The 24424-nt window shown below is 24.2% G+C and overlaps 2 protein-coding genes across 4 annotated transcripts; one reads left to right on the top strand and one right to left on the bottom strand.

The window, feature by feature from the left end:
- Nucleotides 1-7271: 7271 nt before the first annotated feature.
- LOC114132341 (60S ribosomal protein L29) lies at nucleotides 7272-9284 on the bottom strand. The gene is made up of 4 exons (XM_027997779.2): nucleotides 9129-9284; nucleotides 7714-7776; nucleotides 7588-7652; nucleotides 7272-7509 (listed from the first exon to the last, which is right to left on the bottom strand). Exons 2-4 carry the CDS (start codon nucleotides 7748-7750, stop codon nucleotides 7348-7350), a joined length of 264 nt encoding a protein of 87 aa, XP_027853580.1. The 5' UTR covers nucleotides 7751-7776; nucleotides 9129-9284; the 3' UTR covers nucleotides 7272-7347.
- Nucleotides 9285-9566: 282 nt separating this feature from the next.
- On the top strand, nucleotides 9567-22762 carry LOC114132316 (epidermal growth factor receptor substrate 15-like 1). 3 transcript variants are annotated; one of them, XM_050203107.1, is made up of 20 exons: nucleotides 9567-9800; nucleotides 10102-10146; nucleotides 10821-10910; nucleotides 11046-11189; nucleotides 11252-11413; nucleotides 11476-11586; nucleotides 11658-11828; nucleotides 13200-13393; nucleotides 13460-13625; nucleotides 16817-16972; nucleotides 17224-17313; nucleotides 17571-17633; nucleotides 18289-18486; nucleotides 18551-18721; nucleotides 18800-18890; nucleotides 18954-18997; nucleotides 19065-19116; nucleotides 19204-19256; nucleotides 19359-19604; nucleotides 20620-20767. In XM_050203107.1, the coding sequence occupies exons 1-20, from the start codon at nucleotides 9774-9776 to the stop codon at nucleotides 20623-20625; spliced, it is 2280 nt and encodes a 759-aa protein (XP_050059064.1). In that variant the 5' UTR covers nucleotides 9567-9773; the 3' UTR covers nucleotides 20626-20767. The 3 variants fall into 3 exon arrangements, with proteins under 3 accessions (XP_050059064.1, XP_027853542.2, XP_027853543.2); XM_027997741.2 differs by having other exon boundaries at nucleotides 9568-9800; nucleotides 20723-22762; XM_027997742.2 differs by lacking the exon at nucleotides 17571-17633 and having other exon boundaries at nucleotides 9568-9800; nucleotides 20723-22762.
- The last annotated feature ends 1662 nt before the right edge of the window (nucleotides 22763-24424 follow it).

Raw genomic sequence — 24424 nt, 5'->3', positions numbered from 1 at the left:
AATACGATATACTCATACAGCAATATAAATATTAAATACGTATATGGTGTATCTCAATCGTTAACTTAATCGATTGGGGTATCAGCAATAACCTCCAACAATCTATTGCTAATGTTAAGTGTAAGTACCTTTATATTTTATACTATCTCATTTATATTTTGTACCAATTATGAAAAATAAAATTAAAATTGTTACTATTTTACCAAATACAGAGAGTACAGATGGGAACCAATTTGGCTAACTCAATAAAATTACCTTTTTCAAATGGGAACCAATTCGGCCAAATGTCTGTACTTTGTAGTCATTAACGAATAATAGCTTAACGAGTAGAAAACATTTAATAATTAAAATGATGAAATTTTAACTATAAATAATGGGCTTTAAACTTTTCAATGTCTACATTGTAGCTAATAGTATGATACTATGGAATATAATGCTTTTTCAAGTTGATTGACCATTACTTTTGATATTATTAAATTGAAAATGTAGGAAGATATGAACATTTTTATACATTTATAATAATCAATCACAATAGCTGCAAATAAAGAACGTGTGCAAAAATAAAATTCACTAAACTCGCATATTAATTATTGAAGCAATTTGATGACTAATATTAATCAAGACAATTTTAGAAAACTATTAAATGTAATACGCACATAATATATATGTTTCATAAAAGGTCGGTAGGCTATAGCTCATTGGTTGGAAACAATTTAAACGGAATTTTTTTTTATAATATGATCTATACTCTATACATCAGACTATAGTGTATCATAAAGATGAAGATCTCACTGTTGTACTTATAAATATTTATAGTTTAAATTAGGTACAAATGTCAGATTTTTCTGTTACACGCTGAATAAATACAAAAATAAATAGGAATCTTCTATGAAAATATATCTCTTATTAGATATCTACAAGATGTATCTCCATTCTCCATAGACTTTATTATAAACTATTATTGTATTATACTTTTATTATTGCTCACATTTTCGTTTTATGGACCGTCTTGGCCCTTGGGTGATTTAGGAATTTAAAAATCATTCAAATTCACTTTTTGGGATTTAGAGCTTAGTGCCGCAGTTAGGATATTCCAAAACGCTATTATATAATATACCCACATGGCCGCATCATGAGTTTTCTTTCGGTCTTAAAAAAGTATAAGCAATACACGGCAGATTTTCAATTCCTCTGTGATGGTACACAACGGTAGACAACGTATAGGTGGCTATCTAGGTTATAGTTTTATAATAATGACAAACAATAATCAATGTGTCGAGCATCCGTTTCTCAATCTTATACTTATTGCGTAGGTATAATGACGTAGCAGTCGTGATTTGACAATTTTAATTGACCTGGGCAAACCTAAAATATACGCTCACCCACCCATCCACCCACCACTGCGCAGATTTGATATTTTACTAATTAAAAAAACAGTTTAACTGAGTTATTAGTACATAATATTATTTAGGTACTCATAATACAGATTAAAAAATATTAAAATATCTCAGAATAATTAATTAGTTATATAGTTATTTTAAACCAATTCAATAGGTATTATTAAAGATGATCAACCACGAACCACCCATCCTAAAGTTTGAATGTTCAAGCCGTCTCTGTAACGTAACAGCATAATGATTATAAAACAATCGCACGTCATTCGCATATCCACTCACCAACACGACTACTTGACTATAGTGACGACTACAAATACTGAGTTATGTATTAAACATCTGACACGCAAAAAGATTATATAATATGTGTTTGAGTGTCAAATGTCCCAGTGTCGACCAAAAATAAATATAATAAGATTCAGCGTCATGAGCTTGGCGGGGAGAAAAACCAAGCGCGCGTGCTACACTGCTACATTTAGCTTCAAAACTAATGAATACGTCGTATAGTAATATATTATCATGGTATATGTGTTTGGTTAATGACTCAAAGTTAATGGTTTCGATAATATTATACGAACAACCACATGTGTTGTCTACGTCTTACTATAACATACAAAAACTTATGTTCAATATTTTCAATTTTGCAGTGTTTTTAGCTTAAATTTTAGAGTAAATTTATTTATTATCAAACATTTTTGCTCAACACATTTTGACCTTCAACGAATTAAATATTTTTTTTTTCTAAATTTAAAAATCCGTGTATTTTTCATTATAAACTTAACAAGTTCAATTTTTACGTACATTTGTTATTATATTATATTACTGATTTATTAGTGATCGTTTTCCATAAAATTTTGTTCAAGTATTTACAATGGTTTACATTGACGAAAAATCAACAAAAATGTTTAAGTGATACAATACCATACAGAAATATTGAATATGCGTCATATTATATATTTATGTTTAAACATAATACTTAATTAATAAAATACTAATAAGTCGACCGCGACAAATTACTGGCTGTGACGTTTGTGTACACAGCTATGTATTACCGTCAATCTGGGTGACTTTAAACGATTTTGACTTTCTTTTTCTTATTCTAAGCTGAAAAAAAAAATTTCTGCAAAAAATATATTCATTAAGGCCATAGAACCAAGTAACTATTTCAAGTTACCCAGATTAACGATGTATAATATTGTTTCTTTTTTTCGTATTGTCGAATATCGGAATATATATACCTATAAATCAATCGTCATTAAGTAAGACACTGTAATGTGCGTGTTAAATTTTAATTAAACGATAAATAATTTGCCATTGCATACAAATAACGATTTTGAACGAAGACGGACTATCAATTTATATTAAAAGTATATAATATAATGTCAGGAATTCATAATATGATTTTTTCAGACAATATAATATATTAATATGCTATAGGTATAATAGTATAATACTACATAGAAAACAACTTATAATTAATTTAAATAATTTAAAATCATCTAAATTTGAGCTTCAAATGGCTATAAAAAAATTGTGTTTTAATATTTTTTAGTTTCAGTATGATTGACTTATCTATTATAAATTTCGTATCAAATTATAATTAAATATTTAAGTCATAAGTATAAAAATTGAACATTTTTAACTACAAAATAATTTGTAAATATTCTCGTTTTTGATAAATTTTTTCAAACCCTTATCTTAGAATTATTTTTAAATAACTTTTATGATAAATTTAGAGGAACTTTAAATTAAAATTTCATGTTTAATACCTACCTCGGAAAAAACTTTTTTATCGACATTTACAGAAAAAATTTACAAATAACTTGAAAGTATTCAAAGTATTTTAAAAATTAAAGCATATATATAGGAAATGTTAGTATAAATATTTGATGAAAATGTCTGGTATCAATATAGTTATTCACATTTATAAATTACTAAAAAATATTAAACTAAGTTTAGTTAATACTCGTTTTGCGTAAAAATTCTTGTTTTCCTTAATTCTTTTTTTTGTTTTTGTTTTTCCCAACTATTAAAAAGAGTATTGAACATTTTTTTACTTTTGACTATCAACTAGATCCAAATTGCTACCAAAAATCTCCCTCAAAGTTGACGAATAAAGTACCTGCAAAAAGTGATGACACTTAAAGTTAAAAAATTAAAAATTAAACATCATTGTAAAATCAATACACATTCATCGTTTGGCTCAGAATCTAGTATATAATACAATTTTATAAATTATACAATTATACATTTGGCAACGTTTAGTACACAACCGTGCTGTATACTCGTATATATTTATTTATGGGTTTCCATTGTTATTCAACCAACATAAGCAGTAGTATTCCTTAAAAGGTAAATCGCAAGCAATCGAGTTCTACTCATTCACGATTCACTTATTATAGTTATTAGTTTATTACCTATCGCATTTTTAGATTTTTTAAACACAATAATATGTTATATGTATCTATATCCTATACATGACATATTATGTACATTGTACAATCTACAATATTACATAGGTAGGTACTTATCATATTATTGTTGTCTTTGATTTGACTGACAGGTTATATATTTTTTTAAACAGCATTCTATAAACAATGAATAAAACGAAATATATAGCTAGGTACCAGTTGCGAGTAGCGGCGTCAAAGGGTCACGACCCACCTTGAAAACTTACGACCCATTTGTTTGCCCTCCTTGGAATTTTAATTTTACAAATATTAGATATTATACATTTATACGTAAATGGTTTTAAAAGGAGATATGTGATTCTGATTTTTCAATGTTATACGTTCACAATCACACAGGTCAAAGACACAATATGCAAAGGTTGTTGACGTTTTGTATTGTGTGAAAAATGAAAATCACACACAAATACACAATATACTATTAATTATTATTTATTGCCGTACAAATTTGATTTTAAACAATTCTAAAAAAAATGAGCATATATTATAAAGCCAGTATGAAGCATTCAGCGACTAATATCGTATAGCTGCTACAGCAAATCTACTTCTACGATCACGAATCAACTACCTATACGTTTAATTTTATTAGTTTTAATGGAGTGAGTCAACCTAGAACTTAATCTCTGTTCATACCTACTTAATGTAGGTTTCTCACCATAATTTAATTATTATGAGAGTTATGACTATTTTATATGCCAACTTAAATTTCGATGAAAAATCGGAGTTCTTATCATTAAGTTTCACAATAGATCAATCCACTCTAATAACAAAACTAATAAATCTAAACACGTGAACTGCTGACCGAAAATGTATTATGTTAATATGTTAAGTACATTTGTACGATGAGAATAACAAACCTAACCTAACCAGTTTATCGTCCTAAATTAAATTCCTAATTGAATAAATATTATTTTGTTACAAAGTTAGTTACCTACCATTGAATTCTAAAAAGTTTATGATTTTAAATACCTACCTACTTATGCTACTTAGGCGTCAACATCAATCAATAGCAAAAATGACATAGAAATGAACGAATTGCGAGTATGAGTAATATAGTAGTTGTGGTTATCGGGGGAGTCGTGGTGAGGGGGTATATATAGGGGGTATATGCTAATTGATTGATCGCTCCCCACCTTGGGATTTAAAACCATAAACTAGGTAGGTATTTAAACCAAAAATAACATTTTTATTGACAGCTCTTTTGTACCAAATTTATATTTTGTATTATATTATACGTGTATACATTTTACAGTGGTAGTAATGGTTTAATTATCAGTAAACAAAATTGTGTAAGATATTTTATAAACAAATTTACAAAAAAAAAAGAAAATATTTTTTCTTCAAAGTAATAATAAATACTTAATAACATTTTTTAAAAATGGTTAAAGGAAATGGTCTAACAGTCTAACGTCTTACGTATAATATTTTGGAATAGTTATCAAAAATATATTAAATTATAGCAATGTGCTATAAGCTAATAAGATTTGACTACCTACCTAACAATTTTTTTTAAAATACCTATGTAATAAAATCAAAATTACAAATAATCTATCAAAATATTTATGTTTAGAAAATAATCTTATTAAAACATATTTAAATCATAATTTACAATCTAAAATTGGTCATTATAACACTTTAAATGTTAAAAAACTTTGTTAGATTTAATTTACTATTATATTTAAAAGATACTTTACTGTTTCCAACTTTGTATTTACATATTTGTAATATTCAAATTAAATTTTGTAATTAACTTACAACAATATTCACTCAAATATGTATAATTTAAAAATTAAAGTGTATTGTTAACCATAATTTGAAAGCAATTTGTAAGATTGCTGATTGAGCATAATTTAAAAAATATTTATATTTATTAATTATTATTGTCTATTATTTGAAAAAAATGTTCCTAGATAATAACTTTATTTAGCTATAAATTATAAATTATAATAATAAATTATTTTAGATATGTATTAGGTATGTAAAATATAATTGACTTATTTTATTAATTGAAAAATGTTATCCATACAATGATATAAACTAAAGATAACTAATACTTTTGTACAACCTATTTATTATTATTTTAAAATGTATATGCAGATAAATATATCTTTGAAGGGTTAACAATAGAATTAGATTTATTTTTATTTCAATGTAAATGAACTATATCTATCATAAAGGTTGAACTACCTACTTGAATATGGAGATTTTTCTTTTTATTAGATTTTAAAGACACCAATCCAAGTGTTTCATAGAATGGTTATTTATAATTTAACATTTAAAATGTTGAAATATTCTAGTATTCATGATTTCATGAATATTATATCACACAATATGCACGTATGTAGTTTAGTTGCATTAATTTTATTACTTTTTAAAATTGGTTGTATTTTGTTAATTAGATTCTACATCTAATATAAAAGCAATAATTACTAAGAGACAGTTGATTAATATAAATTATTTTTCAACGAAGATGGTATGTTGCATTGTTGCTGCTATTACAAAAATGATGCCAGCGTTAATGTACTTCATGAATGACCTAAATAATTTCTTAATAATTATGATGAGATATCTGGAAGAATCTTCATTCTATAATACAAATTAAAAGTATACAATATATAAGATAATTAACTGAAAAATTATGGTTTAATTTATAATGTACAATAGATGTTACCTTTGATGAAATAATGTTTAATTGATGCAAATGTCTTTTTAAAAAAAATATTAAATGGTTGTTTATCTTTGTCTACTATTCTCTCTTATTTTCTATGGTACTAAAACCTTTATAAAATGCCTATAAAAAGCTTACTCATATTATGTTTGAGACTACTGCTAATAGGTTGCATAAAAAAAATGATTAATTTAATGGTTCATAAAAAGGATATTTAAGAATGTTTTATTATGTTAGAGATTATTTATGCAACTTAAGATGAATGATATTAATAGCATAGTAGTCTGTCAGTAATTTAATGTCTAATAGTTAAATCTACAATTTAAATTAATTTGCTTAGTTGTGATATATGTTAAGAAAAGTTTTCCAAATCAAATGAGATTAATTGTAATACTAGGACCTCTTAGTCAAATAAAATTTAAATGTATATTTCTAAAAATATTAATCAAGAAATTATATTACTCATCTCTTAAAACCACATTAATAATGGATTTGTTAAAAATGTTTTTACCTAACGTACAGTAAATATTATATAATTGTAATATATATAATATGATATATAAATATATTATTTATAGATAATCCATAAATTTAAAATACAATATTTTTGAACGAATTATGTAACTATCCATTTTCTAAATTATAATGATTTACATTAGTTCCTACAATTGTGTATTCTTGTTTTAAGTAGTTTGTTTATTAATTGCTTAAAATACAGGAAGAATTCAATAAAAAAATAACTTTTAATTGTATTAATTTCGTTTAAAATAAACGAAAAGGAAATTTATTGATGTCAAACAATTTTTTTAAGTCAGAATTATGGTTTTTTGGTTGCGGCTTTCTTCTTTCTGAATTCAGCAAACTTGGTCCTTAAGGCTAACCTCTTTTCACTTCTTTCATTAGCCCTGGCCAACTGATCTGCGGTGGACAGATTTCCTTTTAAAGCATGTTTCTGGTTTCTCAAAAATTTTTGACAAACCTATAAAAATATGTTAAATAGAAGTGACAATACAATTATAAACATTTAATGTTAAGAAAATATAAATTTGCCACTTACACCACGACGTGATTCATGTCTGTATTTCTTTGGCCTATAAATACCATTACGATGGTCCTTACGATCTAAATAAATACACAGAAGTTATTAAATAATTATTAAAAGAATTTTAAGTTAAAATTATACTTTGATTGTGATTGGTATGATTCTTTGACTTGGCCATTTTGAACGGTTATACGAATATAATTTCTGAAAGAAGATAATCAGATATGGTTTTATTTGGTTTTCAAGTTTAATATTATATAGTATTAATTACTAGTTATTGCTTATTACATAATAATTAAAAATATTTTAATTTATTTATAAGTATCTTACAAATTTTAAAGAAGTGTAGAATCCTAGCTAACTCAGATATATATAAATAAAACATTTTAATCTATACAATTAATTATATTTTCAATGTCTACGTTAAAAAAAAAAAAAAAAAAGTAACACAATGTTATAAAGCATTGTGATTTAACGTTCATTTTTAATGATACAACTTGATTAAAATTAGTTTTAGTAAAACTGATTAATTATCTATCTTAAACTTGTTTTACAGATAAGTGAATACATAATGGAGTATAATTTATTTGACGAAGTTCCATATAATGTTTGTTTTCAAGTTATTATTTTTATACTGAGAATTGAAGTAGATACAACTAAAATTAAACTATGTTTCTTTCTTAGATGCAAGATATCTACTAAATATTTTTAATACAAAATTAATATTTAAAATTGTTCATTATTACTCTTTCAAAGATGTGTAGGTATTATACAAACATATAAGTTTTTTTTATATATATAAATCTACATACAATAGAAAAAGATATATTACATACATTCATTTCAATGATTTTTTTTTTAAAAAGTTGAGTAGATATTAACTTATTTTACTCCAGTGTTAGGAAGTGGAAAGTATTTGATTTTTAATGTTCTATTTATGTATTTATTAAATTAATAAAGTCCAATATTATCAATGGAATGTTACAATTAATAATGCGATATTGCTAATGATTATTAACTTATATTATAATACTCAGCTTTTAGTAGTTTTTAATAGTATAACAATGTACCTCCAACAATACTGGATGGACATTTATTTTTTTTATTAAACGTACCAACACTAACCAAAAAGTATAAATATTAAACAAGCATATTGTACTCTAAATTTCTTCTCCGAAAACTTGGGAATTCGTTGATACGCTCCTTAAATACTTCCCTCGATAAGCAATTAGCACTTTAATGAGATGTAGATTGTAGCGATATTTTATTTAAAAAAAAAATGTTAATATGTTTAATTTTATTAATTTACACCGAAATAAATGACAATTAAATTTAAAAATTAGTTTTAAAATAATTGCTCATTTTATAGTTTTTAAGATACCTAACCTAATATACGGACCATGTGACATGAGTAATTTGGAATGCGTAAGTAGTATACTAATTTCAAGATAATATTTATATTATAACAGTTTATGGTCAAGCAAATATTATTTTATTTAATAAAACAACAATATACATAATAATATTAAGAAATAAAATTATATTTAAAAACTTACCTTAAACACGAAAATGGACAATACTGCCGTTCACACGACGACGAAAACTGGAGAATGTCTATACTATGATAGCGTGTATAATTCAGCGATTTGCACCAAAACAAAACACGACGCCATTCCCATATTAAATTTGATAAGATATTCTACAAATTGATGATAATGTGCCAAGGAGGATAGACACAGTTTTTTCTATCACACATGAAATTTATACAAAATTTCAAAAATAATTTTTATAAATGTATTTCTTCAAAAAAAAAAAAATGAAATGACATTTGACATTGAAAATAATTAAAAATTAGAGGCATTTAAGTGGAATGGAAAAACCTAGAATAACCAACACCAATGTAAAATTTAAAATCCTATTTGGAATTTCACACCATGACCATTGCAACACTGCAATAAAACGTCATTTATTTTCTGATAAAGATTCTAGAAAAAATCAATTTTATTTGTGTTTTGTTATTACGTCCAATTATTATTTTTGTCGACAGTTATAAATTATAATAATTTTTACGTGCACACACCGAGAATAGTCATCCAACGAGTTGGTCGTATTTTGTTGCCGTCATTATTTTAGTAATATTTGAACCAATTGGTATAACATCGTTTTAATTATATTGCAGCAGTTACCCTAGAGCGTTCAGGATGGCTACTTTGCCTTCCCCAAATGAAGTGAGAAAAATAACTTTAAATTGAAACTGGATAATCTATTTGAAAATGATAAAATAACTGTTTACCTAATCAATTTTAAAACAACAATATTTTATTCTAAGTTTAATTGTAATGAGATTCTATAATGTTTTATAGTTATTTAATGGGGTGAATTGCTTACTACTTACTTGACTCCACCCTAAAATCAATTTATTAATAATATATATTTATATTTTATATCTTGTGATTATCCAACATCAAGGTTATTTTGAATCATTTTTATTAATGTTCAATGTTAAATATATTTAATGCATAATTGTAGGTAGCTGGAAGCCACTTCCCAATTTATGAAGCTCTTTATAATATGGTAAGTAACTATTTTAAACTTTTTTTATTTGTAATTTTGAACATGAAGAGATGAATACATCAACTTTAAAAGTCCATTTTTTATAACTGCAGTTTAAGAGTATAAATTATTTTTAAACTCATTTATAATGTTTATATAGGTATTATATTATTAAATACCATTATAAAAAATAAATTAGTAGTGACAATTTTTTTTAGATTTACTTACTTAATTTTAAAATGTGTTGTTTATTCATCTTGAATAGTTTTAAAAGAAAAAATTAATCAATTGTTGCAATTAGCTTTTTATATTTATATTGGATAGGATTAAGTATACCTATTATTTTCAACCTTAAATTCCTTAATAATTGTAGGTAAATGTTAAATAATTTCTAATCTAAAATATTTACAAACTAATCTAACCTTAATTCAAAGCATATAATTTTAAAATAAATATTTGTTCATAAGATTGAGTTTTAAAATTACCTAATTACATTTTTTTTATTCTATATTATAACAAGTAATAAATGCTATTATCCTTCCTGTTCATGTATTCATTAATATTCATATTATTTATTAGTTAAATATCAGTAATATTTTGTTGTTGTTATGTAGAATTTTATGTTTGACTTAGCTGTTTTTAATTATTAGGTATCTGTATAATAGATTATTCTAATTATATATTTGATTTTTAAGGTGGATCCTACAAGTAAAGGAAATATTGGAGCAATGGATGCCGCTAATTTTCTTAAAAAATCTGGTCTATCACAAGTTGTACTTAGTCAGGTAAGTTTATTGTTTTTATGTTTGTTACATATTAGTTAAGTATTAGTTTAAATTTAAAACTTTAAAGAAAGAAAAGAATCTTAAATTTAAATTTAAAAAAATGTATTACAACTTTTTTTGTAAATTGTTTTGAAGATTTGGGATTTATCAGACCCAACTGCCAAAGGTTTCTTAACCAAACAAGGATTTTTTGTGGCACTTAAATTAATAGCATTAGCACAAGCTGGACGAGAAATATCTATGTTAAACATCACTCAACAAATCACACCACCCAACATGGTATGATTCAAATTATTGACTAACTGTATGAAAGTAATATTGGATAATTATTTGTATTATAGGGCGAAGCATCAAAACACATAGCAAGCAAAGTTCTAACAGCAGGATTAGTTACTGCTGTTACTAATATGAATGACTGGTCAATGAAGCCTTCAGAGAGAATGAACTATGATAAAATGTTCGAATCATTGAGGCCAGTCAACGGAACAGTTGCCGGAGATAAAGTAAATAGTATAAAGTATTATATTAACTGTATATGTTTATGTATGTATATAATTATTTTTAGGTTAAAGGATTGCTAATTGATTCTAAACTATCAGTAGATACTTTGGGCAAAATTTGGGACTTGGCTGATATGGATAAAGATGGAAAGTTAGATCAACATGAATTTGCTGTGGTATGTATATTTAAATATTCAATATTAGTATGTTTTAGAAACTGAATAAAAACAATTTTTTTTTTTTTTAGGCAATGCATTTAGTTTATAAAGCTTTAGAAAAATATGCTATTCCTAGTGTTCTACCTACTGAGTTATTACCTCCAGCAAAAAGAAAAGGTACTATGGCTAATTCACCTGTACCTGTTTTACCAGTGCTTTCTTCTAGTGCTACCTCAAATCTAGTCAAACAACCACCCAAAGTAAGTTTTTTGATTAATCCAATCAATAAATAATTATGTATCTGAAATATATTATATTTGTCTTATAATAACCTATAAAAAATTTAATTATATATTAATTATATTTTATATTTTAAAAAGATTGCTTGAAAGTAAGCTATCTTAGTCTTAAACCATGTGTGTGACACAATCTACAGGCTACGGTTGCATTTTGTCTAAAACTGGATTGCCTTTTCCCACAAGCCACTCTACTATTATTTTCCATGTGTCTGCTGTTTCTAAAACTTCCTCTATTGAAACTTCGGTAAAATTAGGATATCTTTATTGGTATCCAAATTTGATAGTGTTTCATAGAACAGCTTTAGAGTAACTTACTAGTCAGTTAGTATTTAATATATTTGATAAAGCATATTCATATGTCCATGTATATCTGTATTAACTGATTGGTCAGTAACATTTTTTATCACTGTACCTGTCAGATAAAAAAAATAATCAATTGTCTTTTGGATGGAAAAAATCAATTAGCATCAAAAGTTAAAGTTTCTGTGTATGTACCTATGACACTATTCTTTATTTAAGTTTATAATAAAAAACATTAAATATTTCAATTAACCAGTGTTCTAGTATTCTAAATCTCTTAATTTCTTATTTTTACCTTTATTGCTTTCCATTTATGAAGTAGACTAAAAAATATGTCATTTCTAGTAATTCTATGTGTCTTAATCAATTTTTCTAAAATATAATATATTTCTTATCTGTTTGTTTGTAAGCTTCAAAATTAGTATTCTTATTAAATAATCTTATTAATATACTATTATTGTTTTTGGCTTGTCAAATTTAAATTAATAAAAATATAGTATAAAATAAGTTATTTTACTAACATTAATTACCAGTTATTAAAAAGATAACAACTCGGGTCTTGCGATTGAATGGTCAATGGTTAATTGAATATTGTACTTAATCATTAAAGATATTTAATAATATTAAGGAGTGATTGATAAGAGGTAGAAGAGCATGCCACAAACACATTAAAATGGTAAATGTTCGTTGAATTGGCAATTGGATAGCAATCTAGAATAACTTTTTTTATTGAAATAATGGTAGGTATTTTCCTTAAATTACGTAACATATGTGCTTGAAATTATAAATTCAATTGATATATTTATTTATTAAAATATATATAATGCAATTTTGTCATATTATATTTTGGACTACATAAAACAATATTAATGTATAATTTACCTGGTAATACAGATTCTGTTATTAATGAAATATCTAACTTGAATTATTATATACTGTACGAATAAACATTTTTTTAATTTTATTTAACGTATTATCCGAGTTTTATATTATAATTATTGGGTTTTAATTTATGTTTTAACTAATGTTTAGAGGCCAATTACTCCATCTATTGGTTTAGTGCCATTACCAACAACTACATGGGTAGTTACTGTAGAAGAAAAAGCTCGCTATGATTCTATGTTTTTGGAGTCTGATGTTGATATGGATGGATTTGTTTCTGGACCAGAAATCAAAGATAGGTTTCTTAAAACTGGTATTCATCAATCTATATTAGCACATATATGGTAATTTTTTGTAATTAAGTGGTATATTATTATTGATAAGTATTTTATTAATTATAAATATTCTAGGAGTCTTTGTGATATTAATCAACACGGCAAGTTGGATATGGAGCAGTTTAGTCTTGCAATGTGGTTAGTTGAACGTAAGCTTAAAGGGATTGATCCTCCAAATACTCTTTCTCCTGAAATGGTACCTCCAAGCAATAGAACTGTTACTCCGTCAAATGCTGTTCAAGTAAGAATATTGATAATTATTAATTTTATAAATATATTTTTATATAAAAAACAACATGTTTTTTATTAATACCTAGCATATGCTGCTTCTCTGTCAAAAAACATTTTACATCCAACCCATACAAAAATCCCTAAGACTACAAAAACGGCATAAAAATATATATCTCTTTGATTTGAAATATTAAATTCTTTAATTAATTTTATCTCTACTATTCCAGCTAGGTCATCAATTTGCCAACATCTAAAAAATAAAAAAAATTTATAAATCATGTATGTATCATAATTAATGTTAGGAGTATTATATTTACGTAAATATTTTTTCATCTTCTTCAGTTATATTTTTAATAGTTAGTCTATTTAATAAATCAACTGTTATTCTCTCGTTGGATAACAAAATAATCTGGTTATTTATCTTCCATTCATATGGGGCATCTGAATTTAAATTCCTATGTATACATTAAAAGTTAAATAAATTAATACTGATGTTTTAAATATAACCAATAAACTAATTTATTCCTAACCCAGGGCATGTAATATTTAGTTCTTCATTTAAAAATGTAATAATTACTGAAGTTTCTACTTTTGGTGGCATTTCAGGTACTATTTGCAATGGTGAATGTATACCAGCAGAATTATTAACTTTTTCTTTTACATTTCCCTGCATATCTTTTATTTCAAATATATCATTTTCATTACATTTTACCTTAAATAAATAAAATTAATACAAATTAAAAATACTTGTTATATTATCATACTTTAAAAGTATATAATTTTATTACTTGACAATGTTCAATCATTACTCTTATTGCTTTATTCATTATTGTAATACCATAATAGCCAAATAAATCTAGTAGACTACTCTCACACGGTAAACCAGTATCAAAAGCAGCCATTAATCTTTCTAAAACGTATATTTTTTTTCTATTTTTTTTATTAATGATATTATCTATAATTTAAAAAAATATTGGTTATTTATAATAATTATTTTATTGTGATAACAATAAAAACTTTATTTTTTATTTACCTTTTAATGATATCGTACAATGACCAAATTTATTTCTTTTACCCATCACATCACATTTGCTACATAATGACCACTGAGTCCATTGATTCCAGATTTTTAAATTTACATCTTCTAGTATTATTTTTCCACTTGTTTTATAATTTAAAAAATGAGTTTTGTTCGTCTAAATGTATTTTATACATTAATATTTATCTATTTTATTGAATAATACATTTATTTTTTTATATACATCAATAATCAGCTCTTTATTATCATTAATAAGTTCAATAAAGTAAGGTCCTGCTTCACTATTAGGTAATTTACATTGATAGAAGCCACTTTTAGATTCATCCATATTTATTATAGTTAAAGACAAGTCCAATGATGAAACACGAAAATAATCATTTTCGTCTATTAAGCTTAAATTATTTGAGTTTCCTGACCATGAGTAGTACCATACATTTTTGTGAAGTATATCATTAGGAGAAATACATAGTTCACACTCTAAGCTATTAATTATAAAGAAATTGAATGTAGTTTTATTCATGTATATATTATGGTCATGAATAAAAAAAGACAAACCTCAGAATTTCTAGCAAAAACGTTAACTATACTTAGAAATAACATATTTTGATCTTTTCCAGACAATAGTTATGACCAATATAATTTGAGCAAAACTTTAGCAACTATACCATTGAATATTTCACATTATAATAACACATGTTTTAAAAAAAAACATTATACATAAATAACGATTATGTAGAAATATAATTATATTATACAATATATACTGTCTTAGTAGTATTATAATGTTAATTTTGAAAATTATAAAAGAAATTCACTAATTAAAAATTATTATTGAATAAATTAATCATATGTAAAATATTAAATTATACACAATAGTAAGTACATTAATTAATAATGTATTTTTAAGGTATTTATATTTTGTACAGATATTTTATTTATTTATTTATACCAAACTAACTTTCGTTATTTTCTTGCTTGTAGTATTATATCAATTTGATAAAGTGCTTACTGTGTATATTAAATACTAATCATATTAATATTATATTAATCGATGTTCAATTGATTTGACTACACTATTAGGTTTTCCAGTCCAAATATGATGTTTTTCCCAAGAACTGTGGGTAGTTGTTATTTTACTCAGAAATTTCTGAGGTTTACATGATTTATCTTTTACTGTTAAATTATTATTATTATACCATGAATTATAATAACAATTTAATTAACCTTAAAGATGAGCTTCTAAATGTAGTTATTACTTTTGCTTGAAAAATATTATTTTCATTAATACTTTTAATAAGCTCTTCTAAACACTTATAGTACAAATCCCATAGTTGTTTATTTTTATTTATTTTTTCAATATCTTTTCCAGGATAGTCAAGATAAGAACCTGGTTTCGGTCCTACTTGTGAAATTCCACGTGTTTTATTCCAATTTTCTTCTAAAATATGTTTTGTTTTTTTTCGCAAATTCCTCCATTTTGATTTTAAATTAATAGATATTATATTTTCTGAAAATATTAAAACAAGTATTGCTATAGAAATAACTTGTATATTTATCATTTTAAGCTAATATATTTCTAGATTTCTAGTTATTATACATCAGAATAGTTTAATTTATTAAATTAAACAATTTTTAAAATAAGTTCTAGTAACCAAAGCTAGTAAATAACATTGTTTATTTGGTAATTTTCTTACTGATGGCTGTTATGATAAAAATATAACAGTTGCAGTTTTATCCAGCTGAACTATTTTTTTATTCGAGATAAAATTGTACTTTATACCTTGATCAAAATTATGGTTGCAGAGGTTTTTTTAAATGGATCGCGTGTGCAATGCAATACTGTTCATACTTCAAATACCTTAAGCATGATTTTTATGAAATTAAAAAAAAATTAATGTTCCCGCTATAATTAAATAGAAAGGCATCTATAAATATTACAAATAATTGCAGACAATAATACTTTATAATTTGTAGTACAAAATAAAATGTCCGTAATTTTTTTTTTTTTTTTATGGGTTTCAAAAAGTGATATTTAAGTTTAGGGTCATGCCTATAAATAGTTAAGAATTTGAGTAATGGAGAATAGTAGATTATTAAAATATAATTATATTCCATAAATAAAAAACTTGAGTGTATTTTTATAATGATTATGTTTTCTTAAGATTCTAGAAAAGCCTCCAATGTATACAAATCCTGAGTTAGATATGATTCAAAAAGATATTGATGAACTAGTCAAAGAAAGACTTATTCTGGAAACAGAAATTGCTCAAAAAGAAGCTGATTTAAAAATACGTTCCGGTGAAGTAAAAAGCTTACAGGTAAAAAAATTTGAAAGTAATACTATTAAATAATATTTTTAAAACTGAGTAATTAACATGTGCAAGAAACTATTTTAAACTCCATGCACTTGTAAAGATGTAATTAAAATATTATAAAGTTTTAGTAATTATTATTCAGTTGTATTTTGTACTTAAAAATTATGTATAAAGCTATTTGGAATATTCTTTAAATAAAGTTTTAATTAACTTTTTATTCATAACATTATTATTCAATACCAATTTATTTTTAGGGAGAACTAGACACCTTATCTGCTACTCTAAAACAGTTAGAAAATCAAAAAGGCGAAGCTCAAAAAAGACTGAATGATCTCAGAAACCAGGTAATTTAGATTTTAATCAAATAAAACCAAAATATAATAAGACAAGTGTAAATTAGATTACTGAGAAGCATTTTGTATTATTTTTTATTATTTTTTATTATTTAATTAACACAAATAATGATTTTACTAATTCAATCTTAACATTTTGAATTTGTTTTGCGTTCTAGTCATGTAATTAATTTTATTGATGTCTGCTTATTAATTTATTATTTTTATTTCTCCTTTTAACTTGCATGTGCATATTTTCACAATTTTAGACTATGTTGGTAGAAAATGAAATAATCAACATCAATCAGACAATTAAGGCTGAACAAGTACAGGTATTTTATCCTAAACCTTAGCTTTATCATCCAGCTTATTTTATACGTAACTGCATGTTTAATACATTATTAAAAATTTAACAAAAAAAATTATTACTCAGAAATTCTATTAAACAAGGTAAAAATTAAGTAGTATAAGATATTCCTATTTTTTTTTTGTATGGTAACACCGAAAAGTAAAAACCATGGTGGCCAGTATTGTGTTTTTGTTTTTATTTATTATTTATTAATATAGTTAAAAATTTTATGGTATAATTTCCAACTTATCTATATTAGCTATTATAAATCAGTATGTGCTGATTGGCTGCTCATTTTTGTTTATTTATTTATTTTTATGATTATTATTTAATATTGTATGGAGCAAGAAAAATTATAAAAATATGTATTTTTAGATTTTTTATCATTTATATGTATGATAAAAATCTTCCTACAATAATATTATTTGAGAGGATATTTCCCTTTATGATATTCGTATATTTATTCATTTTTTTAATAATACTAATAGACTAAACGCTAAGAAAATTTTAATATGTCTCATATTGATGAAACAACAAAACCATTCTAAATTTTTTGTTCTTTAATCCATTAAAATTAGTTGAACATGATTATTATATAGAGTAAATTAATAAAATATATTCTTTATGTTATTCAATAGGTAGACAATCTTCGCAGACAAGCAGATGAACAAGAACTTACATTAAAAGTGCAAGAAGCCGATCTTTCTTCTAAAAAGCAAGAGCTTGAAGAACTTAAAACTCTGGAACATAAACTTGAAAAAGATCAGGCTGAAATGGGCAAAAGATTAGATGAGCTAAATAGCATGTTGCAAAATTCACAACTACAAATAAGTCAGGTAAAATTAATTATAAAAACAATTTTAAATATGTTTTTTTTTTTAATGTCATAAGTTTCATTAGTTTAAGAATAAAGTTAATCAATTGGAAGAAAATAAGCGCCAAATGGAAGATATAATTGAGTCAACAGAAAAAGCGTTGGCTGAAGGAAATGTTTATGCCATCCCAGATTCTTTATTAACATTTAATTTAGAGTTCCGGGATCTTGAATGTAGTAGACTTCTAGGCAAAATTGTAAGTTAAAATATATAAACAACATTGTTAAATTGTTACTATTTTTATATAATAATTTTATTCTTTTCAATTTTTTAGGTTGATAATAAAAATTCTTTTGAAAATGTAAATGGTTTTACTCCAACAAGTGGACAAAGTGGGTCACGTGACGAAAACTCATTTAAAACAGGTAATTAATTGAATTTTTCCTTTTTGTATCTAAGTTGTTTAATTGCTCAACTTTTTTTCATAGATTTCTTCACAAATAATGATGCGTTTTCTACAAACAATAAAGCGGTACATACAATTATATAATTATAATAATATAATATACAATTCTTGATCTATTTTTATTATGCTATAGGAAACTTTTTCAAATGATCCATTCACTTCATTTGATGATTCCAGAACTAGAAGTAAGTTGCATATTTTACAAAATGTGACTTTAAATCTTAGATATTGTAAAATATAATATTTATTTATTATGATTCATTTATTTTTAGGCCAAAGTACAGATCCATTTGGTGGTGAGACTAATGTATCTAAAATGTCTGATGTAAGTTATTTACTATTTACTATTTATAATATAATATAATTCATTCATTCATTTAATAAATAATTATTTATTAATTCTCTATACAATTTTTAATTTTTAAAGAGACATGAAGATAAAGATGAGTTTGGTTGTGATCCTTTTGCTATACTACATGCTCCAACAAGACCAAGTTCAGCACCACCTCCACAGCGACCTGAAAGTCCCACCCCAGCACTTCCGCCTAAAAAAGGAAAACAACCACCACCAAGACCTGCTCCACCAAGGCCAGCACCATATCATGCCCCAGCATCTCACAACAGTTCTTCTACAAGTTCAGAGTTTGCTGATTTTGCAAATTTTAGCAACAAGGTAATTTATCATAAAAATTTACATAAAGTTAATATTTTTTATTTTCCTTTCCTATTTAATGATTTATTATTGCCCAGGTATTGTATGTGAAAATGTTACATATATTGTGTTGTTAATAATCTATTAATTTGATGGTTCTTGGGGGATTAAAAAACATAATATTATTATAGATATTATAGAAATGTATCTCATAAGTTGTTGAAAATTAAATAATTAAACCTATATATCAAACAATTAACTGTATTACAATAACTAACTTGGATCTTAAAACATTTTTGTTTATATATTTATTTATATACTTATTAATTTACATATATACTAATATTTATAACTTATATACATATTATGTTATAAATTAGATAGATGGCAGGTCGATAATAAACTAATATTTTTTTATATTAAAACTGTCCAAAGGTACTATTAAATTTTCTTTATTTTATTGATTAGATGTTCTTTCAGATTCTCGGACAATATATGTATTATAAATTTTTAATTTCTTTGCAATTTATTATAAAATTATTTTATAAGAAAAAAATCAAACTTATTAAAGAAAAGTTAAATATTATATTTTCTTCGAATTATTTCGAACCGAGTTTTCCAAAATAATATAATTTGTGTAAATAAATTTAGTATATAACAGTGACTAGGTATAATGTAAAAGTGTTAATTGCTGTATTTAATAGATAGTAAAAGTGCCAATTAAATGATATTGAAGATATTGAATTTTATCATGCTCTATTTTTTTGATGATTTGTTACTTAATATTTTACATTATTCTTTTGGAATTTTTCCTATCTTAAAAATTTAATATAATTACTACTTACTAAAAAACTTAAAGGGCTAATGGTATGTCATATCTTATATATAACAATTTTTTTAAATATTTAATGAATTTAATCCATCCCAATTTATATTAACATATTAACATTATTTGTAATTTTATCAATTACTAATAAATTTTTTTTTTTTTTTCATTTTTTTTTTATTTTTTTTAATTTTTATTTATTTTTTTTAGAAATAGATATGATTTAATTTTTTTTTTTATTTAAGTTTTATTTTTATTTTTTTTTTTTATTTTTATTTTTTATTATTTCTTTTTTTTTTCGTTCCATTATTAGTTTTCACAGAATATCAAGACAGAGCCTAAACCAGTTTCTCAATCAAACAGTTTTGAATTTACGGAAGACCCATTTAAAGACTACAGATATGAAGATCCATTTAAAATTGATCCTTTCTCAGATACAGGATTTGAAACAGATCCTTTTGGCGATGGTGCATTTTCTTCAGACGAATCCCAAAAAGTTAATTATAGTGATGAACAACTCGCATGGGAAGCCCAAAAAAAATTTAGAATTGAAGAAGAGAAAGCACGTTTAGAGCAAGAAAAAGCAGATTTTGAACTTGCCCTAAGACTAAGTAAAGCCACTCCAAAAATCAGGTCAAAAATTTTACTATAACCATAGAAGTGTGTAAAATGCAAATACCAAAAATTAAACTTTGTATTAAAATAATATATTAATTTATTAGTTATTTGAAACTGTAATAGGTACATTATGCACAATATGTACCAATTTTATTTTTATTTATTATTTAACATTGAAACCTAACATAATTCTACTCAGTAAATTGTAGTATTATATTTTGTTATATATATTTTTATTAAATTGTAATTATTTTACCCTCATATAAGTTATACACTTTTTCAAGGTAATGTACAAATGATCATTGGATAGATAAATCTACAGTTCTGTACTATTTTCCAAGTATATTCCAGTATATTGTTACATTTAATTTCATACGAGTTTTTCCTAATTTTTCAAATGAAATTTAGAACAAATAACCTGAAGTTAACTAATATATAAAGTTTAAACAAATTAAATAATCATGATAATATTAATTATATTCTAGCACAATATGAAAGTTAAGTTGTTAACATATAGTCTTATTAGATTGACTGTGAGTCCACATAAAAAGTACTTAATGTTGAGCACACTGCATATAAATATGTAATCTAGAGTATTTCTTATATTTATAAAATATTGAATTATATTGTTACCACTAACAAATATAATAATTAATTTGTGATTATAGACGGAATGACATTAAATTAAATTTTTAAAATAGTAAGTGAAAAGCTATAAATGATTTATGATGATAAATCATAATAAATATTTACAGAATTGTAGTTTAAAAACCACTGCCCATATCCTTAACACATATTATGATGTTACTATAATAAGTATCAGTATAATATTTTACTGTTTACTATTTACTTATTAATTATCATTATCCTATTATTTATTTGTATCTATGATATTACCTATATGGAAATTGTAGCCCATATTGTTACCATGTTAATTGATATTTTATCTCTCTTAATTTGTTATATATACTGTAATAATATTATTACATCATAAAAATCTTAACATTTTTTCTTAAAATCTATAATCGTAATAAATAATAATGTAATTTGTCACAAGAAAACGAGTTTTAATCACAAGTAAATATACTTGCATATTTTAAATCAATGGCCATCAATTTTATGTTTTGTTATATTTTATATGCTGTTGTTATTTTTAATTGTTATGGAACATTTTTAGGGGCAAATTATGTAAAAGAATAATTTGTTTATTCTAAATACGAGCTTTTGAATGTATTTGTACATTTTTTTTTATATCTAGTAAGGAATACCGAATAGTTATAACAAATTATATATATTATATCAAACGTCTTCTATTTCCTCCTAATAACTTTATTTAAAACAAAAGTAAATAATATATAATCTAACTAATAACAAATGAATTTAAAACGGCCAAGCTTACCTCACATTTTCATGTTGATATACAATCCCAAATAAAATTATTTTATTTTATTTACTTCTGTTATCCTTTAGTTTGTATAGAATCGTATTATGTGACAATTATACAATAATGTTTAGCCGCTGTTTCTATACATTCTGTTATTATTCTTATCCTATATAATATTATATTTTATTTTTAAGATTTAGCTGGTAATAAATTATTATTGGCTATAGTAGGAAATTTTTTAGCATCATGACAATACATTAATTGTTGGAAACTAATACTACTTTTCTGCATTCCATTTGTTGATAAATGTGTATCAAATCTAACAATAAAAATCATTGATATTATTAATAATATTTGTTTTTTGTTATTAGTAGAACTATTTATTTTTATTTGATAAAAGATTATATACTAATGAGTAATGACTAATAAATGTATGAAAACTATTTTTCAATCTTGCAGAAAATGTAATCTGAGTTATATACAGTTTAATATATAATAATATAATGAATGTAGGAATAATTGGTACCTAGGTACTTATAATCATTAGATTGTATTTTTGTTATTTCTTTATGTTAATATGTTCATATTCTAATTTACTTGGTATTCGTGTTAAATATAAAATTAAAATCATTGTGTCTACTTATGCAGTCATTACCTACTGTAATGTCTTAGCTAAAAAAAAACCAAGGGAATATGCATCGCTTCATTTTTCAACTCGTAGGATGGTTCATTTGGGTATTTCGTTTTGGCTCACAAAAATCGAATTTTTTTTTTTTTGTTTATTCTTTGGGCCGTCGTCATCAATTATAGAAATAAAGAGACTTTTTTTTATATATAATTCATACTACCTATACTTGTAAATTAATTTATGTATGTTTGTAGCTTCTACACTTAAATGCTACTCGATAAAATTCAACAAACCATTGTAGACTACTTGGCTATCATCCTGTTTCTAAAAATTAAATAAATTAAATAATTCTACCAAGTACCTATAAGTTTTTCCTAAAAGTCGCGTTTTGAGCAAAAAATCAGGTTTTTCATTTTTAGTTGACGGTGCTGTTATATTTATGTGCGCGACTATAAATACTTGAAGAATCTTGATATGAATAGGTCATTATACTCATCATTAAAGCTCTACCAGTTGGGTTAGGTAACCCGTATATGTGCAAAATAACTTGGAACATTTAATACAAGGATCCTTATGAGTTGTTCTTTTTGTAGTTAAAAAGAAAATCAAAAATCGTTAGCTATAATTATTTTATACGCGTTTATAGTTAAAATTTTTACGAAATATGTCAAAATCGCAAAAATTTGCAAGTAATTTTGTGTATTTAGTTGTAAAATCATAAAATTGTTTATGTTTATATCATAAGGTTAAAAAATTCAACAAAGTTTTTATAAGTTTTCCTTCAAATAGCTATGGAAAAAACTCGAAATATTATAGGAAAAATTTAATGAGCGTTTGAATTTTAAATTTATATGAAATTGCGAAGGTAACGATAACGATTTATCCTCAAACGATTTTAAATAATTATTATTATTCAAAAAGTATAAGTTGTAGATACTTGAAAATTTCACCAGTTATTTTGATTGGCATTTTCTTTACATAATTTAATTTTCAAAATATTTAGCTTATTTTAATGCTATTTATAGACATTTGAAATATTCGTTTTTGTTTAGTTTATAAATATCGATAAAAAAAATTTGGTCGAGTCAAAATACTTGAAATTTTAATACAAAATTCTCATAATTTAGTCTTAGTGATTCAAAAATTATAAGAATACACAGGCATGATTTTTTTTTATTAGCGTTTGATGTTCAAATATTGACAAAAATTCGTCAAAATCATGAATATTTGCAAATTATTTTATAGGTATCATTCATAAAAATGTTTGTACAAGTACCTACATAAGAGTTGAAAATATAATATAAGATTTTCCATAAGTTTGGCTTACAATAATTATAAAAGAACTTACATTTTGGTGCATTTCCACCTTTTCACCAATCACTGGC

This window comes from Aphis gossypii, chromosome 3 (assembly GCF_020184175.1).
Source record: "Aphis gossypii isolate Hap1 chromosome 3, ASM2018417v2, whole genome shotgun sequence".
Taxonomy (NCBI): domain Eukaryota; kingdom Metazoa; phylum Arthropoda; class Insecta; order Hemiptera; family Aphididae; genus Aphis; species Aphis gossypii.
The sequence above is the reverse complement of the archived record's forward strand: the minus strand, read 5'-3'. Positions and strand labels throughout refer to the sequence as shown.

Coding starts and splice junctions, on each gene's coding strand:
- LOC114132341 (XM_027997779.2), bottom strand. CDS start 7,750: ATGGCCAAGTCAAAGAATCATACCAATCACAATCAAA. Junction 7,653..7,713: donor TCATACCAATCACAATCAAA/GTATAATTTTAA, acceptor GTATTTATTTAG/ATCGTAAGGACCATCGTAAT. Junction 7,510..7,587: donor GACATGAATCACGTCGTGGT/GTAAGTGGCAAA, acceptor ATATTTTTATAG/GTTTGTCAAAAATTTTTGAG.
- LOC114132316 (XM_027997741.2), top strand. CDS start 9,774: ATGGCTACTTTGCCTTCCCCAAATGAA. Junction 18,722..18,799: donor GTAGACTTCTAGGCAAAATT/GTAAGTTAAAAT, acceptor TCAATTTTTTAG/GTTGATAATAAAAATTCTTT. Junction 19,257..19,358: donor ATGTATCTAAAATGTCTGAT/GTAAGTTATTTA, acceptor TAATTTTTAAAG/AGACATGAAGATAAAGATGA.